The sequence below is a fragment of the Macaca fascicularis genome, chromosome 9, assembly GCF_037993035.2.
Source record: "Macaca fascicularis isolate 582-1 chromosome 9, T2T-MFA8v1.1".
In the NCBI taxonomy this organism is placed as follows: Eukaryota; Metazoa; Chordata; class Mammalia; order Primates; family Cercopithecidae; genus Macaca; species Macaca fascicularis.
In genome coordinates, this window is record NC_088383.1 from 62406153 (window position 1) to 62425381 (window position 19229).

At 49.2% G+C, this 19229-nt stretch overlaps 1 protein-coding gene across 4 annotated transcripts; it reads right to left on the bottom strand.

The window, feature by feature from the left end:
• Positions 1-1546: 1546 nt before the first annotated feature.
• On the bottom strand, positions 1547-18181 carry RGR (retinal G protein coupled receptor). 4 transcript variants are annotated; one of them, XM_045399961.3, is made up of 7 exons: positions 18066-18181; positions 15310-15466; positions 14114-14235; positions 9799-9952; positions 8021-8138; positions 4140-4253; positions 1547-3638 (listed from the first exon to the last, which is right to left on the bottom strand). In XM_045399961.3, exons 1-7 carry the CDS (start codon positions 18142-18144, stop codon positions 3507-3509), a joined length of 876 nt encoding a protein of 291 aa, XP_045255896.1. In that variant the 5' UTR covers positions 18145-18181; the 3' UTR covers positions 1547-3506. The 4 variants fall into 4 exon arrangements, with proteins under 4 accessions (XP_045255896.1, XP_073857756.1, XP_005565327.1 ...); XM_074001655.1 differs by lacking the exon at positions 9799-9952 and having other exon boundaries at positions 15310-15416; XM_005565270.5 differs by lacking the exon at positions 4140-4253.
• Between the last annotated feature and the right edge of the window lie 1048 nt (positions 18182-19229).

The following is a 19229-nucleotide window of genomic DNA, read 5'->3' on the forward strand; positions in this document are numbered from 1 at the left end:
TCCCCTCCACTCTGTGGGACAGACCTGCCTCCATGGTCCTGGGTCAGCTGCGCCTTCATCATCAGACTTCCTCAGTCACCTTGCCCACCATCTCCATTTCCCTGCAGGACCCTGGGTCTCACCAGATATACAGATATACATTCAGGGATGGGGACTCCTGCATTACTTTCACAAACCCAGAGGCCCACAGGCTCTGCAGGGAACATACAACTACAGCCAGGGATAAAACACTTGAAGGAGATGGAAGTAACATTTCTCTTTACATGTTTCTGTGATTGCAAAAGTGGTACATATTCATTGTAGAAAATCAGCAGAGAGCTTGAGGGCTGTGAATCCATCACCGTAGGGGTCGGGCAGAGCAAAGCGAGCCTGAGAAGGATTTAGGCCTTTGAGGGCTGTGGTCTGACTTCTGCCCGGCCAAGTGCCAGGGATGGGCGGACTTTGATTCCTATGCCAGCTCAGTGACTGTGCCAAGGGCCCATGGGGAGGTGGACTTCAGACAGGATTCAGCCACCTCCTTTGTCCTCTTCTCCCAGATGCAGCTGAGCTGCTTAAAAGAAGGCAGGGGTGCCGGGGAGGCTGTGGGCTGGCTGGGAAGGAGGGCAGAGGAGAGGCCCTGCACACAGTGTCTGTCACAGGGGACAAAGATCCTAACAGTGCTTGGGAACATGGGCAGAAGAGCCTGAAGGTGATGAGTGTCCCCAAGCCCACTCCATGAGTGGGAATTGGGGGTGTGGGCAGACATGGGGCTTCTGAAGTGAGTAGCTTCAGGCAGGACTGTGGTCATTCCCCATCAGGTGCTGCTTCAGCCGTTCCCATCTCTTGCCAACCCAGGCCGGGGTGGCCATCCCCAAGCCCTCCTTTCCCTCCTGCAGGAAGCCTTGGGAATGCAGGGCTTGAGCTTAAGCCATCCCTGAAAGCAGCCTGACCAAACCACCTTCCTCCCTGCCTCTCCCCTGAGCACAGATGAGGATGCTGATGTATTTGGCCTCGTCTCCTTCTCTTGGGGACCCGGGATGGCTCTTGTCACAAACCCAGAGGCTCACAGGATCCACAGGGGACACAGGCACTGCAGTTGACAGAAGGGCATGTGTCCTGGGCAGAGGGCCGAGCTGCCCTGAGCTCTGCAAACTGTAACCATGTAGGAAGGTAGCCTCACCTTCTGACATCTGGATTTAAATAAATTTTCCTGATTTTTAAATGTTGGCAACAAACCTCAAAACATTTTAAAACAATGTGCAGGCCAAGCCCCATATTACCAGAGGCTGTCTTTGACTGGCATGTGCTGGTGGCTGATACTCCGTGAGCACTTACCATGCCAGGGAATGTTCTGGTCCTTTCTGTGTAGTCAAGTTGCCATTGCCGTCATCTTACCTCCCAACTTGGGAAACGATGCACAGGCAGAGGAAGTGACAGGCAGCAGATCACGATTTAATACGTGGTGTTTGGATGCTGGCAGCCTGACTTGAGCTCCCACAAGCAAACCCTGGGGCTTTTACCCCTTTCTATGTAAGACTGAGTCCCTGGAGGGCATGGCCAAGACTTAACGAACAGCTCTGTTTTAATGAGTATTTTCTATATGCTTAGTGAGTACACGTTATCTTCAAGCCTCACAACAACCCTGTGAAGTCCGTATTAACATCCTTATGTTAAGGGTTAGAAGGTTTAGAAGGAGTGATGTTAGGACACCCTTTTCAATAAACGGTGCTGGGAAAATTAAATTGCCATATGCAGAAGAATGAAACTGGACACATATCTCTCACCATATATAAAAATCAACTCAAGGATAGACACACTGGCTCATGCTTGTAATCCCATCACTTTGGGAGGCTGAGGCGGGTGGATCACTCGAGGTCAGGAATTTGAGAACAGCCTGTCCAACATGGTGAAACCCTGTCTCTACTAAAAACACAAAAAATTAGCCAGGCATAGTGGCGCATGCCTGTAATCCCAGCTACTCAGGAGGCTGAGGCATGAGAACTGCTTGAACCTGGAAGGCAAGGGTTGCAGTGAGCTATGATAGCACTACTGTACTTCAGCCTGGGCGACAGAGCAGGACTCCGACTTAAAAAAAAAAATCAACTCAAGATGGGTTAAAGACTTAAGTGTAAGAACTGACACTATAAAAATCTTAGAAAAAAATCTAGGAAAAACTCTTCTGGGCATTGACCTAGGCAAAGAATTCATGACAGAAACCTTAAAAGCACAAGCAACAAAACAAAAAATAGACAAATGGGACTTAATTAAACTAAAAAAGTTTTTGCACAGCAAAATAAACCATCAACAGAATGAACAACCTGCAGAACAGGAGAAAATATTTGCAAACTATGTATCCAGTAAGGGACTGTTATCCAGAATATATAAGAAACTCAAACAACGCAACAACAAAAAAAATCCAAATAATGTCATTAAAAAGTGGGCAAAAGATATGAATAGATTTTTTTTTCAAAAAGAATACATGCCAGGTGGCTAAGAGGCATATGAAAAAATGCTCAACATCAAAAGTCATCAGAGAAATGGAAATTAAAACCACAGTGAGATCTTATCTCACACCAGTGAGAATGGCTATTATTAAAAAGTCAAAAAATAACAGATATTGGTAAGGATGCAGAGAAAAGAGAACACCTATACACTGTTGGTGGGACTGTAAATTAGTACAGCCCCTATGGAAAACAGTATGGTGAGTTCTCCATACTGTCTTAAAAATAGAGCTACCATTTGATCCAGCAGTCCTACTATTGGTATCTACACAAAGGAAAAGAAATCAGTATATCAAAAAGAAACCTGCACTTGTATGCTTATCACAGCACTGTTTACAGTAGCAAAGATATGGAATCAATCCATCAACAGATGATTGGTTAAAGAAAATGTGTGTGTGTGTGTGTGTGTGTGTGTGTGTATGGAATGGAACACTACACTGCCATAAAAAAGAATGAGATCATGTCTTTTGCAGCAACATGGATGAAACTGGAGGTCATTCTTTTAAGTGAAATAACTCTAAAACAGAAAGTCAAATACCACATGTTCTCACTTGTAAGTGGGAGCTAAATAATGTATACACATGGACACAGAGTGTAGAATAATAGACATCGGAGACTCAGAAGGGTGACAAGGTGGCAGGGGGTGAGGGATGAGAAATTACTTAATGAGTATGATGTATATTATTAGGGTGATGGTTACACTAAAAGCCCAGACTTCACCACTAGGCAATCTATCCACGTAGCAAAACTGCAATGTACCCCCTTAAATTTATTATTATTTTTAAAAAGGAGTGACTTTCCTGAAGCCTCTCAGCCTCGAGTGTAGAAGGCTATGACCAACACTCAGGTCCATCTGGCTCTTTCTGTGCAGCCTGGTGTCTTTCTGAATCCTTGTGTCCAGCCTAGGGCCAGGCTCCACGGGGCCATTAGGGAAGGTGGGTGAGTGTCTGGGCTTGGCCGCTGAGGCTGCTGGGCAGGACTCCTGGGGCAGCCTCCCGGCCTGGGGCTCAGTCCAGGATGGTAGGCTCACTTGGCTCGGTCCTTCTCGCTCTTCTGTGGTGAGAGGCACTGCCAGATCCCCCTGCAGACCATTTCATTGCCCAGGGCATAGTTGATGGCATTGATTGTAGGCACCATTTTGGCAATGAGGGCGGGCACCTGTTGTGGCAGAAAAGTCCAGAAAAGAAGCTTCAAAGCCACTGCTCCTCTCTCTGGTCCCACCTGGCGACCCCAGTCACCCCCACCTGCAGCTGCCAATCATTTAGTTCTGCAGCCTTGGAGCCTTCCCTGACTAGTTGGCAGAGATTCATGGCTCATGGAGCCCATGGAGTCATACTCTTGTCCAGACCCACCTGCTCCCAGCCTGGGTACCAATCTCAACCCCTAGTCACAGAGTCCTTATCTGCACCATCTGGCTGGCTGTCCCTGTCATCTCACATGAGGTTTGGGCAATGTCAAGTCGCAGCCTGGTATGACTCAGGGACGAGGTAGGGGATTAGGGAGGCAAACTAATGCTCTATGCATTGTGAGTATCCAAAGGAAGAAACACAGAGAGGAAGAGACTGACACAGAGGCCATAAATCCAGAAAGTGAGATGAGGTGAGACAGAGACACAAAGACTGAGAGGGGTCTAGCTTTGGGTACTAGAAGTATCTGTACCATCTGCAGTTTGGGGGAGATGGAAGTCACGTCTGCGATGACTGCGTATAGATACAGGATGGCATAGGGGCCCCAGCCGAGCAGCAGCGTCCTTGCTGGCAGAGTGGTGTTTACCTGGGGAGAAATTGTGGCAGGAGATGTCAGCTTGCTCCAGGTGGCCCACAGCCCCATGCGGCCGAGAAGACCAGGTCAGCACTCAGCAGGGCTGGGCAGCATGAACCAGGCTTCAGGAGGGAGCTGAGTCTGCAGGGGAACTTGGGACCAGATGGGCCTCTCCGTTGTTTAAGACTGTGTGACCTTAAGCCTTTTATTTAAGCTTGCCTGACCTCAGTTGCTGTGTCTGTAAAATGGCCTGATAATACCTGACGTGGCTGGAGGTCGAGACTGGGTGGATAATGAGCTTCCTCCTGGGTTGTACTCTTTGTTTGTTTGTCAAATACAGACAGGGTCTCACTATATTTCCTAGGCTGGTCTCGAATTCCTGGGCTCAAGGGATCCTCCTCCTTCGGCCTTCCAACGTGCTGGGATTCCAGGCATGAGCCACTGTGCCTGGCCCGGGTCTGTGCTCTTTAAGAGGAATCCTGGGCTCTGTGACTGCGTGCTCAAGGGGCCCCAGGCTGAGCTGCCCTCAGGCCTCAGTCCTAGAACCAACTGGTCATCCACAGCTACAGCCACCTGGCGAGACCACCCTGTCTGGGCTCCCAATGTGAAATATAATCAGCGGGCACGGGGCTTGTCCGGAGAGCGGGAGACGCTGGGGTGCCGCGTGGCGCCATGAGAGGGCGCAAGACTTGCGCTTTAATTTCAGCGGGAGCGGCCGGATTCCTGCCCCCCGCCCCCCCCCCCCACACACACACACGCGAACGTGCAAATTCTGACGCTAAAGTTCTTGCCTGTTTTCTCCCTGACATGACTTTCTTTAACAAAGAGGGTGATTAAGTTGGAAGAGAACATATTTTCTTCCATCTTGGATTTTTAAAATATGTTGACCGAGAGACTTTTTTTTCTCTCTTAATTGTCCCTTATTTGGGGGTGGGGGGAAGGGAGCTCAGCACTGCGGGGCCCTCCCGGGAGCCGAGGCCGTGAGAATTGGAATCCCCTGGAGAGGCTGTGCGGTCTCCGGAAGCCGCTTAGCTTGGGATAAGGTCCCCGGACCCCTGCGTGTGACCTTGACGATGCCCACCAGAGACAATGGTTTAAAGTCAACCCAGAAAAATGAGGAGATCATGGTGGCAGCCTTGTCTCCCGGCTGCCTGTGCCTCCAATAAATGTGAACTTTGCGCCTCCAGACAGGGTTTGGGACGGGCATCGCGGAGGACAGCCTGGAGGGGCGCCTATGCTAGCTGCCAGCTGGGAGCCAGGGGACTGGATTCTGGTCCCAGCAAAGTCCTTTCTCTCCTTCTGACCTCGGGGGAGCATCGGGGCTGCAGCTAAAATAGATTTGCACAGTCCTTTTCCAATTTACAATAAATAAATAAAGTGGCAGATGAAGTGACTTAAAAAAAAAAAAAAAGAGTTTCTTTCATGCACTGTGATTGACCACGTGGGTGGTGGAGTCCCAGACCTAAGTTTGAATCCAGGTGTGTGGCTTTTGGTGAGTTGCTTAGTTAACGCCCATCTCAACCTCAATTTTTCAGTCCACGACACAGGGATAAGAAAACCTCCTTCTGGCCGGGCGCGGTGGCTCAAGCTTGTAATCCCAGCACTTTGGGAGGCCGAAATGGGTGGATCACCTGAGGTCAGGAGTTCAAGACCAGCCTGGCCAACAGATACAAAAGATACAAAAATTAGCCAGGCATGGTGGCGGGTGCCTGTAATCCCAGCTACTAGGGAGGCTGAGTCAGGAGAATCGCTTGAACCCGGGAGACGGAGGTTGCAGTGAGCCGAGATTGCCATTGCACGCCAGCCTGGGCAACAGAGTAAGACCTTGTCTCAAAAGAAAAAAAGAAAAGAAAAGAAAAGAGAAGGCTGGGCACAGCGGCTTATGCCTATAATCCCAACACTTTAGGAGGCAGAGGCAGGCGGATCACCTGAGATCGGAATTTTGAAACCAGCCTTACCAACATGGAGAAACCCCGTCTCTACCAAAAATACAAAATTAGCTGGGTGTGGTGGCACATGCCTATAATCCCAGGTACTCGGGAAGCTGAGGAAGGAGAATCGCTTGAACCCGGGAGGTGGAAGTTGTGGTGAGCCGAGATTGCGCCATTGCGCTCCAGCCTGGGGGACAAGAGCAAAACTCCGTCTCAAAAAACTAAAAAAAAGGCCGGGCACGGTGGCTCAAGCCTGTAATCCCAGCACTTGGGGAGGCCGAGACGGGCGGATCACGAGGTCAGGAGATCGAGACCATCCTGGCTAACACGGTGAAACCCCATCTCTACTAAAAAATACAAAAAAAAAAAAAAAAAAAACTAGCCGGGCGAGGTGGCGGGCGCCTGTAGTCCCAGCTACTCGGGAGGCTGAGGCAGGAGAACGGCGTAAACCTGGGAGGCAGAGCTTGCAATGAGCTGAGATCCGGCCACTGCACTCCAGCCTGGGCGACAGAGCGAGACTCCCACTCAAAAAAAAAAAAAAAAAAACTAAAAAAAAAAAAAAAAAGAGAAAACCTCCTTCCTCATAGAGTGGTTGCAAAGATGAAATAATACTAAGATCTGAATTTGTTCTAATCTTTGTTGCTTGTTAGGACTCCTTTGTTAGAGGTCATCCAGGTGACCAAGTTAAAATAAAACCGTGGCAAGGGAATAGTAACGCAGAAATTTAAAAATGGCTAGGAGGGCTTATTTTGAAGTACTATATTTCTTGGACAAATGTGCTTATAGGTTTGATTTTTATCTTTTGGACACTACCCTGTGACTGTGATTAAATTAAACATCTCAAAGCACTTTAAAAGCAGCATTTAAAAAGACTGTAACTTTGTGCCAAACCTCAGATCTTTGGCAAGAATTAAGTGGAACAGCAGGGATGGTGTCCGGCAGGGAGCCCTGGTCGCCAGAGTTACCAGGTCTGGGTGAATCTGAGCAGTCCTGATCCTTGCTCCCCAGGCCTTAGCGATCTGAGCAAACAGAGGGTAGTTTCCAGTTCTAACATCCTATGCTGTGCACAAGCTGGGTTTTCTCTTGATCATTGAAAACGCAGAAAACCCCTGGTTGCTGTCTGTCACATTGTTCATATTCCCTGGTGTCCCTGAGTGGAACCGAGAACTTTCTGCTGCTCTTGAGGCAGTAGACTAGCAGAGGGAATTGGAGGTTAAAGGGCAGAATAAGTAGAAGCAGAAGCAAGGTGAAGAGGCGGTGAGCAAGAAGCAAGACAAGAAACAGAAGTTGAGCAACCAAAACAAAAATAAGATTAAAAAGTGAGTAAGAAGCTCCCATGGCCGGCTACATCTGGACCAAACCTGTCAGGAGCAGTTCCTCAGAGATGGGCATGCGCATTAGAGAGAAAAAGTATCCTTAAAATGACCCTGTATGATAATAAGCTCATTAAGGCTCATGCATATGGACTGCGTATCATGCATGTACTTAAGATTATGGGATGGAGGTGACAGGCAATCACACAAGGGCCAAAGCGACTAAGTAACCTATCAATCAAAAGGCAGACGCTGGCTAGAGATTAGGCAGCCTTGGGAAGAAGAAAAATAAACACATAAAAGAACCCAAAATACACCAAACTGGTGCTGATCTCACTTGGCAGAGATCGGTCCGCCCTCCCCTCTCTGAGAGTGTAATACTGTGCTGAATAAACTTTTGCTGCTTTGCTTTGCTGCAAAAGCAATGAATATTTGCTTTGCTATTTGTGTGTGTCACATCCAATTCTTCATTCGGGACACCAAGAGCCTGGGGCTGCGCTGCACCATCAGATAACACTCCGGGAGGGGTCCTTACCTGGAGATGACCGCTCTTCCCCAGTTTCTGCTCCATGAGACTGTAGGACGTGATCGTGATGAAGAGGGGCATGGCAAAGTTGAAGAAGGACATGGTGAAGAGGAAGCTGGTGAAGTTTCTACAGGGAGAGCGGATGGAGGACTGGGGTCAGCTCTCAGGGATGGTCAGCTGCCCTCAAGGACCCACCAGCTCTGCTCCCGATGATCGGATGTGGGAAAATGCTCCATTCACACAAGTACTCAGTGTGATTGCTCCCGGGTCCCAGGTAAATTCCCTTTGGGAGCTACGAGGTCCCCCTAGAACTTGCCTTTAGAAGCCAGGGAGCTCCGAGGAGGAAGAGGCCTCTTTCTTTTTTTTTTTTTTTTTTTTGAGACGGAGTCTCGCTCTGTCGCCCAGGCTGGAGTGCAGTGGCCGGATCTCAGCTCACTGCAAGCTCCGCCTCCCGGGTTCACGCCATTCTCCTGCCTCAGCCTCCGGAGTAGCTGGGACTACAGGCGCCCGCCACCTCGCCCGGCTAGTTTTTTGTATTTTTTTAGTAGAGACGGGGTTTCACCGTGTTAGCCAGGATGGTCTCGATCTCCCGACCTCGTGATCCGCCCGTCTCGGCCTCCCAAAGTGCTGGGATTACAGGCTTGAGCCACCGCGCCCGGCCGAGGCCTCTTTCTTGTTCAAGTGCTTAGCCCTGCTTTCCTGTTTGTCCCCCAAGCATGAAGAATGGGAAATTTTAGTTTGGGAAACATGTTCACCCAATGGTGGGGATGTCAGTGGACCAAGAGGAAGGAACACTCAAGGAGCATTCTAGGCCCAAAGGTTTTAAAAGGAGACTGGATAACAAGAAGATTGGATACTACGTCACTGAAGAAATGGTTGAAGGGACCACAGAAGAGCCTGGGTTCCCAGGTAGTGGTCATGGGGAGGTGAAGGGAATGGTGGGAGTCCCAGGGAGGCAGATTCCCATTAGAAGGGGAGACTATGTCACCTTGGAGCTGTACACCAGGGAAGGGCAGCTGGAAGGACTGGACCCTGGCTGGGGAGAGCCATGCAGGGACACTTGGACCAGGCCCAGCATTCTCAAAAAGGCATCACCTGGAAAGCCTGTCGTCCAGTGCAGATGCCTCATGATTAAACACCATGGGTAAAGCAGATGAATGCAACGTGGCTCTAGTGGAAGCAAGAGGGGCTGGAGCCCATGTGAGCATTCCTCAAGGCAGTTTCTAAAGGATCCCCCTAAGCCCTTGTCTCCCTAGAGCCGCCTGATGGGGCAGTACCAGAACACGAGCCCCATGAGGGTGGGGACCCTCATGCATTCAGTTCTATTTCTCCAGGGATTGCCTCATAGCGTATGCTCAGGGCATTCCCTCCCAGTGGAAGGACCATAATGTTCTTTGAATCTATTGTGCCAAGGGTATGGCACCCTCTAGAAACTGATGAGGTCAGAGCCATGATGGCCGACTGTGCTGAAGACGGCAAAGAGGTGGTGTGGCTTGGTGACTGTTATCACTGACACAAGCCAATGGCTCCCTGTATGATATCTCTTTTTGGGTTCAACTCTGGGTCCCAATTTTCATAGCATTCCCATCACCCGGCCAGTTTTCAGAACAGGCTTTTTCCAGTCCCAATGTCTGCCTACATGTGGGTATCATGACCAAGGAGTTGAGATTATCTGGCAAACATTCACATTTCCCCATTTGGATTTTCAGCTGGGGCACCCTTGTAATAGGAGTTCGAAGCCAAGATTCCCATGGATAGGAGCCTCGAAGCTGCTCCTCCCACCTCACCTGTCCCCTTTGGAGTAGTCCAGGGTGCAGCATGTCCCCAGTGGCTCATAGTCATAGTGGCCCCAGCCCAGGAGGGGCAAGGCTGCCCAGAAGGTAGAAGACAGCCACACGAAGAGCACCAGAGAGATGGCCGAGTTCCAGGCCAGCTGGCTGCCTGCCCAGGACAGAGGACGAAGAGGAGGTTGTGAGGGGGAGATGGCCTGGTAGAGTGAGAAAGAATGGACTTCCCTATCTTGAAGAGTGTCCCCTCGAGTGATCCACCCGCCTCAGTCTCCCATAGTGCTGGGATTACAGGATTGAGTCACCACATCCTGCCAGAAGGAGGTTTTCTTATCCCTGTGTCATGGTCTAAAAAATTGAGGCTGAGAAGGGGATTAACTAAGCAAGTCACCAAAATGAGAACCACAGCTCTGCCTCAGGCAAGTGAAAAGCTTCTCTGAGCCCCAGTGTTCTCGCCCACAAGGGGAATGATAATCCTTGCCACAAGGGGAATGATAATGAGTTGCTCAGAGGATTGTTATGAAGAATGAAATAGATAATGGATGGTGAAGGTCTCCAAATAGACACACTATACCATCTTCTTCAGAGGACAGAGACAAGGAGGGAATGGCAAAGAGACAGATGTGTTTTCAAAGCCAGAGTTCAGGAAGAAGCATGGGCAGGGGTTCAGGTGAGGGTCATAGGGGATGGAGGCAGAAGTCTGGACTTACCACCATCCTCAGCACTTGCTCAGAATCAGGCCACTGCCCCTGCTTCGAGGATACCCTCTGAGAATGCTTGACTCGGGGGTTGGGGCTCAATCTCAGTGCCAAAGGCAGAGGCTGGGTCCCAGCAGCATCTTTTGATGTGAACCAGCCATGCTGATTTGACCTCCTCTGATCCCTTCCCTGAAGCCCCCTCTCTGCTGCAGTGTCATTGGGTCCTTTCCATCCAGTGGTTCCTCCTGGATCTGGCTTCAGGATGCACTTCACAGGTGCCCTCCTCTGTCTACTGTTTATTTGTCATACTCCTTTGTGTCTAAGATCCCAGGGCAGAGGACAGGTCTCTAGGTGGGCTTTGATCAGGAGAGAAGAGCACATCTACAACCTCCCTCATCTACACTTTGCTTGTACTGATATGGTTCCAGATGGAGTTTGCTTGGATGTGACCTTCTGATATGAACTGAATGTTCGGGTCCCCTCAAATTTATATGTTGAAGCCCTAATCCCCAGTGTGATGGCATTTGGAGGTGGGGCCTTTGGGTTATAACTAGTCCATGAGGGTGGAGCCCCCATGATGCGATTAGTGCCCTTATAAGAAGGGACACAATTAACTGGACGTGGTGCATGCGCCTGTAGTCCCAGCTACTCAAGAGGTTGAGGTAGAGAATCACTTGAACCCAGAAGGTGGAGGCTGCAGTGTACTGAGATGGTGCCACTACATTCTAGCCTGGGCAATAGAGTGAGACTCTGTTTCAAAAAAATAAAAGAAGGAACACAAAAGTGACAATCTCTCTTTTTATGTGAGGACATGGCAAGAAGATGAACATCTATAAATAAAGAAGCAAGTCCTCAACGAACCTGTCCATGCTGACACCTTGAATTTGGACTTCCCAACCTGAATAACTGAGAAATAAATTTCTATTGTTCAAGCCACTCAGTCTATAACATTCTATTATAGGAGCCTGGGCAGACTAAGATACCTCCCACCCCAACCGTGGGCACAATAAATATGTGCATGGATAGGAAGACTCGATATAGTCAAGAGGTCAGTTCTGCCAATCTTTTAAAAAAATTTTTTTTGAGGCAGAGTCTTGCTCTGTCACTCAGGCTGGAGTGCAGTGGCATGATCTCGGCTCACTGCAACTTCTGCCTCCCAGGTTCAAGCAATTCTCCTTCCTCAGCCTCTCAAGTAGCTGGAATTACAGGCTCATGCCACCATGCCCAGCTAATTTTTGTATTTTTAGTAGAGATGGGGCTTCACCATGTTGGCCAGGCTGGTCTCGAACTCCTGACCTCAAGTGATTTGCCCACCTCAGCCTCCCAAAGTGTTGGGATTACAGGCATGAGCCACGGTGCTTGGCCTTTTCTTCTTCCTGTTTTTGTTTGTTTGTTTGTTTGTTTTTGTGTTTTTGTTTTATTGAAGCATGGTCTCATTCTGTTGCCCAGGCTGGAGTGCAGTGGTGCCATCTCGGCTCACTGCAACCTCTGCCTTCCAGGTTCAAGCAATTCTCTGTGGGCACAATAATGAATACCTACCTGGACCCTTGTGCTGCCTCAGACTTTCAGCTTTAGAAACAGATGGCCAAGGTGACATGCCTACAACCTCCCAGGGATGGAGTAGATGAATTCAGACCTCCTCATTCCCCTTTGCCTGCCTTCACACTGCTCTGCCGTGCTCTCAGTATAGAAAGGGCTTTGATCTAAGGCCTCTGGCATAGGGATTAACTGTTCTATATTGAGGCAGAGAAGCCTGTTGCTGTCTGAGAAGGTGGTGTGTGTGTGTGTGTGTGTGTGTGTGTGTGTGTGTGTGTGTGTGTAAGATGGTCCAAGGGATCACTGGGGCGGGGGCTGGGATGGAAGTAGTGGGAGAAGCACTCTGAGACCAGGTGGACAGGAAGGCTAAACTATTGCCACTCAAAATGATGAGACCGATGGAAGCATTTTGGCCTGGAGAGACCCATGACGGGCAGTGACTTTGCAGGGAAGGCGGCTGTACATGTGACTATGGCAAGGGAAGTTCTGTGGATTCCAAAGAGGCCATGCCACGGCTTGAGCTGTGCTGGCCATAGACCTCACAGCAGCCTCTGTGCTGAGCAAATTCATAGCTCAGGACTTGGAGGTACCAGGTCATGCCCAGTGTCAGCTCTGCCCTTAGTAGCTGTGTGACCCTAGGCAAGCTGCTTAACTTCTCTGTGCCTCTGCTTCCAAGGCTGTGAGCTGAGGGTTTGCTAGGAGGGTTAGCTGAGCCACAGCTCCCCAAAACATGTTTATGTACCCATGGTGGTGAATAGGGTTCTGGATGGTCTCTGGGTGAACAGGTTTTTATTTTAATTGTATTAAAATTATAAGAACATTAAACCTGTGATTTCCCAGATGTTGTTTAGAATGAGCTTGAAGCAGGTGTTTACATTTTAAAAAATGAGTCACTTTTAAGAAAAAAAAAATCAAGGAGAAACAGAGCAGTTTGTACACTGATATGGCCAATTATGAAGATGGTATTTGACCATGCAGATTGGGAAATCTAGAGCTGGACAGTTTTCATGAAGCCTCATGGAATGGTTGGGTGCCAGGCCACATGCCCAGCTACACACATACACCCAGCCTCTCTGCACCTCCGTAGTACCTATCTGCAAGGGCATTTTCTGTAACCCTGATCTCATTTGATTTTCAAAATAAAACTGAGATTGGTTATTAAAATCATCTCAGCTGCCGGGCGCGGTGGCTCAAGCCTGTAATCCCAGCACTTTGGGAGGCTGAGGCAGGCGGATCACGAGGTCAGGAGATCGAGACCATCCTGGCTAACACGGTGAAACCCCGTCTCTACTAAAAAACACAAAAAACTAGCCGGGCGAGGCGGCGGGCGCCTGTAGTCCCAGCTACTCCGGAGGCTGAGGCAGGAGAATGGCGTGAACCCAGGAGGCGGAGCTTGCAGTGAGCTGAGATCCGGCCACTGCACTCCAACCCGGGCGACAGAGCGAGACTCCGTCTCAAAAATAAAATAAAATAAAATAAAATAAAATAAAATAAAATCATCTCAGCCAGGCGCAGTGGCTCACACCTGTAATCCCAGCACTTTGGGAGGCTGAGACAGGTAGATCACGAGGTCAGGAGTTCAAGACCAGCCTGGCCAATATGGTGAAACCCCATGTCTACTAAAAATACAAAAATTAGCTGGGCGTGGTGGCGTGCGCCTGTAGTCCCAGCTACTCGGCAGGCTGAGGCAGAAGAATCGCTTGAAACCAGGAGGCAGAGGTTGCAGTTAGCCAAGATCAAGCCACTGCACTCCATCCTGGGCAATAGAGCAATTCCGTCTCAAAAAGAAAAAAAAAAAATCATTTCATATAGGAGGAGACTAAGGTTCAGAGAGGATCCCTGACTTGCCCAAGGTTGCAGTGATGGCAAGATAGCCTCAATAGCTCTCCTGCACACTCTCCCACCCTCCCTCCTTTCCTGAAATGAGTGCCTACACATGATAGGCATGCACACTCACACCCACCCACACTTCCCTGCCCTGGAAAACAAGGAGCTGTAGCTAGTTCTGACTGCCCCGCCCTGCCTCTTATCCTCTCCACACTGCATCGGTGTCCCTCCACTGGAGAAGCCCAGATACATACGGGTGCAGTAGTGGTGATAGCGCCCCCAGGCGATAGCTGCACTGCTGCAGATGCTGGCCAACGCTGTCACAAAGCCCTGGAAGCCGTGAGCCTGGCAGCCGTCCGAGCCGTAGGGCCAGCGCCTGTGGGAGACACTGGGCACCAGTGACCCCTCTCCTCCAACCCTTTCCACCTCCCACACCTGCCAAGTACAGCCTGGAGTGTGCGTTCCTGAATCTTGCCCTGCTTCTCCAAAGACGGCCTTAATATCGGTGTCTTTCCTATGAGGTGTTAGAGCTTAAGTAACTGGGCTGAAGGGGTAGAGCCCGATGCACACTCTCTATGCTCGGTGACTTTGCACCACGGTTGGGCCATAGGCTCTCTCTGTGTGATCAGATCCCACTGTCACAGGAGAGCTCATGCCTGTAATTGATAGGTGGGGAAACTGAGGTTCAAAGAGGCAAAGATACTGAGGCCAAGGTCACACAGAAGATGAAGGCAAAGTCAGAGGGGGAGATCCCAGGCCTCCCCAGCCTAAAGGGCCAAACAAAGGTGGAAGCTTCAATTCACTGTGGGAGGAAGAATTCTCACTGATGCAGACCCCCCAGGCTGGTCAGCACGGAGCATGCGCATCCAGGTGGGCTCCAGCCTCCATCTGCAGTGTCCAAAATCAGAATGAGAATGTCCAGTCTGCTTCAGAAAACAATTTTATAAACACCTTCTGAAGCTGTGATGGAAGACCCTGGTTTGTGTATAAGGAGGTGTTAGACGCTAGCTAAAACCCTGTTTGTTTTCACACTTACTTAGAGTCCTAGGTATCAAGCATTATTTTAAGTTATTTACACATAATAGAAGTAAATACTTCCAACGAACTATATGAGTTAGGAAATAATATCCGATTTATGGAAGAAGCCCAGAACTAGAAATGCTGAATGAAACCAGAATGCAAACCTAGGTTGTTTGGTTACAGAACCTATACCATTGATCTCTACAGCCTGCCATCTCTTTCATCAGGTTTCAGCAATCCCTGTCTTCCAGAAATCAGCGGTCATTCTTCAGAATCAATCTGGAATTCAGCCCATTTTAGCTTGCCCACCCTCCGCCCTTGGCCAATTTTCTGTAAGTAGTAAAAATGCCCTTGGCTTGGCTGCCCGGGACCCAGAGGTTAGGCCCCAGGCAGGACCTCAGGGCCTGTGGACTGGGGAGGGGGCTGGTACCGGAGAAGGCTGGATGTGGCTGCAATGAGGGCATTCAGGCTGATCCCACTGTCCGCAAGAGCCAAGCTCAGCACCAGCAGGTGGCAGGGAGTCCGCAGCTCCGGGGTCTTGCAGAAAGAGAAGATGGTCAGGGTATTGAGGCTGAGACCGGAGAGAGCTGAAACGAAGGGTTGGGGCTGGCATTGGGGCTGCTGAAGCCCAGCTGGGGACAGAACAGGGTGCGTGGGGTGGATGGAGCATCAGCAACCTCCCAGACAGACAAGAAAGACAACCAATATAGCGTAGCATGCTTCATGCTATAACGATCATAATCACTGACACCTGCCGGGCACTTAGCGCACACTAGGCACCAGGATAAGCACTTAATATGAGTCATCTCATTCAGTCTTCACTTGGATACGCTCTTCTCCATTTGTAGCTGGGAAACTGAGGTTCAGAGACACTAGCTAACTTGCCCTAAGTACACAGCTAGTAAGTGGTGGAGCTGGAACTTGAATTCAGGCCTTTTGCATTTCAAAATGCCTTCTCCAAGGACTGTAGAGCAAAGTCAGAGAGCCTCCAAGGAGAAGAGTTGATGTTAGAGCTGGGAGCTGCCCAGGACGCCAGGCAGGGAAGTGAGCGTGAAGGGGGCGTACTCTGGAAGCAGACAGACCCGACCTTGAATTTTGGCTCGGTTGCCTCGCTTGCTGCTTCTTAAGCTCTCTGAACCTCAGCTTCCCCCATCTAAAGTGAGGAACAGGAAAAAAATCCCGCCTTCAAAACTGTGAGAAGCACTTACCTGCAGGACAATGCATGGAAGAGCATGCTATTCCAGGAGGGAATAGCATGTGCAAAGACATGCTGTGGTACAATGAGATGCCACCTTACTCCTACAAGAATGGCCATCAATAAAAAGTCAAAAAACAATAGATCGATGGCATGGATGTGGTAAAAAGGGAATGCTTATACACTGCTGCTGGGAATGTAAATTAATACAACCTCTATGGAAAAGAGTATAGAGATTCTGTAAATAACTAAAAGTAGATCTGCCATTTAATCCAGCCAAAAACACACATGCACATCTATGTTTATTGTGGCACAATTCACAATTGCAAAGATACGAAATCAATGCGAGTGCCCACTGACCAATGAATGGACAAAGAAAATGTGGTATATATACATCATGGAATAATACTCAGCCATAAAAAGGAATGAAATAATGTCTTATTACAGCAACTTGGATGGAGCTGGAGGCCATTATTCTAAGTGAAGTAACTCAGGAATGGAAAATCAAATACTGATTGTTCTCAGTTACAAGTGGGAGCTAAACCGTGAGTATGCAAAGGCATTCAGAGGACATAATGGACTTTGGAGACTGGAGAACGGCAAGTGTGGGAGACGGGGTGGGATTAAAAAAACCTACATATGGGAGGGGGGAGGGATTGCATTGGGAGTTATACCTGATGTAAATGACGAGTTGATGGCTGCTGACGAGTTGATGGGTGCAGCACGCCAACATGGCACAAGTATACATAAGTAACAAACCTGCACGTTATGCACATGTACCCTAGAACTTAAAGTATAATTTTTTTTAAAAAACCTACATATTAGGTACAATGTACACTACTCGGGTGATGGGTGCACTGAAATCTCAGAATTTGCCATGATGTAATTCATCGATGTAAACAAAAGTCACTTGTACCCCCAAAGCTATTGAAATTTTAAAAATATTTTTAAAATAAAATAAGATAAAAACCAAAGCATTATGTATACAATGACATTTCTAATTATCAAACATGAAATAAAAATGTAAATTTAAACCCCTTCCAAAAAATAAAGTGGTAAAATTTTATGGCATATTTGAGGACCTGGAGGGATGCTAGATTGCAGGGTTCTCAGGAAAGGGAGACACCGGCTGGGGCCACCAGCAAGTCATGTCCAGAGCCTTCAGGACCAATCAAATGACTGTCACTTCCTCTCCATTGTCAGTTCTCATTAGAGACTGATGATTTCTCTGGGTATGCTTTGAACCAAAGCTGCATTCTCCCTCAACTTAGCTCAGGCTGGCGCAGATTCAGGATTGACACTGTCTCTAGCTCTGGCCTCAGCGAGCATCTTAGGGATTCTAGGTGGAGGTAGGTAGGTCCCTTGCGGACCTAGAGGCGAAGTGCTTAGGCTCATAGGAGTAGACACAGTGAAAATAGTGGTGGGGCTGGAGAGGATGGGAGAGAATGAATTTAAATACCCTGGAGTCTATTTAGGCTAGCACTTTATACCCATTATCCAATTTAATCTTTACAACCACCCATTCGGAATGTCAAGGCATTGAGGGCAGAGAGCTGAAGGGACTTGGTTCCAGTCACACAAGAGCAGGTGGCAGAGCTGTCTGTCCCCAGAGCCTTTCAGGGGACTGATCTTATGTGGGATTCTTAGCAGGATTTCTAAGGAGTGGATTAAATTTCCTCCCGACTGGAGGGACATGAAAAGTCCTAAAGCCTGGCTCTTGATCATCTCCTGGGCAGATGTCCCCTCTCAAAGTCCCTCCCTCCCTGACCCTTGCCTGGCTTACTCTCTGCTTGGCAGGCAGTGTGCTGCACCTCACAGGTTCAGCTGTCAGAACACCCCCTGAGTCCAGGCACAGAGGGGAAGGCAGTCAAGGGGACCTGACACCCAGCTGGATTTGGGGACCTCGCCTCTCCTTGCCAGCTCCATATTGGTGGCCTGGGTCCTCAGAACCCACTGGGCCCCCGCTGCACCCCAGGTTCTGCCTGGCTCACCTTCCACCAGCAGCACCATCCCCACAGCCAGCACCTCGAGCTCCCCAAAGCCGGTGGGCAGGGCACTGGTCTCTGCCATCCTCACTCTCCCTCCTGCCAGTGGCCCAGCTGTCTCTGGCTTCCCGCAGCCAGGCCCTCCCTTTTAAAGGGCCATCCCATGTGCGTGGAGGCACATGCACGTTATTATGCTGGACCTTGGGCTCTTTCTGGATGCCTCCCCCCTGCAAATGGTCCTCTTGGTCCAAGCAGAAGGAACCCATTCACGAGTTGGACAATGCAGCCTTTGTGAAGCCAGAATGGAGCCCTGTCTCATTCATTTCAGCCCCATTGCACAGGATTAAGGTCGGGGAATCCAAATGGTGTGAGACTGAGAGCCTTATTGGAAAAGAATTGCATAACCAAGGGAGGGGAGCAGGAGGAGGGATCTGAGCCGCAGCTGTTCCTGACAAGCCCGGTGCCTGGGCGCGTGTGTCCTCAGGCTCACATGTGTGTACTCCAAAGCGCTGGGGAAAGGATGAAGTTTGGGAAGTCACCTGTTGTCAGAGGAAGAACCCCAAATGGGACCAGAGAATGGGTTTCTGGTTCTGAATCTGTCACTAACTAGTTATGTGCCTGGAGTGGGACCACTAGACTCTTCGTTTACTTTTCTGCAATGTCAGTGTCTTTTGTCTGCGGCCTCTGTATAAGTCCCGGTTAGATATCATGAATATAAACCTCAGAGCTGCATTTCCTGTCTCCCATAGAGCACTTGAGCCACATGAGCATAAAAAATCTCCTAGGACACTGTTTTAGAACAGAGGGGCTGCCGTCTTGTCAGTCTCCGCCTCCCAACCCGCCCAGCCTTGCTGGCCCCGCTAAGAGCTTTGGCTGCTACAAATGACTTCCTGACACACTGGCTCTTTATGCATTGTTATGCTCTGGCTCGTGATAAAATTTACACCAGGAAACACTGATCTAGGGCAACTTAATTCATTTTCAGATTAAGAAACCAAGCTCCAGAGCACTATTGGCAACATAGCTAATATTGAGCCAGGTCAGGCACTGTGCTAAGGGATCTTCTGATGAGTCCTACAAACAACTCCTTGAATTGGATACCATTATCCTTTCCATTTCAGACAAGGAAACCGTGGCTAAAAACAATTAAAATCTGCCTGAGGCCATGCA

Bases quoted from the DNA above. Each gene is read 5' to 3' on its own strand.
- RGR (XM_045399961.3), bottom strand. From the start codon at position 18,144: ATGGCAGAGACCAGTGCCCTGCCCACCGGCTTTGGGGAGCTCGAGGTG. The intron at 14,236-15,309 runs GTACCAGCCCCC...TGTCTCCCACAG, and splicing joins GCCACATCCAGCCTTCTCCG to GCGCTGGCCCTACGGCTCGG. The intron at 3,639-4,139 runs GTACAGATACTT...CTGCCACAACAG, and splicing joins TCTCCCCCAAACTGCAGATG to GTGCCCGCCCTCATTGCCAA.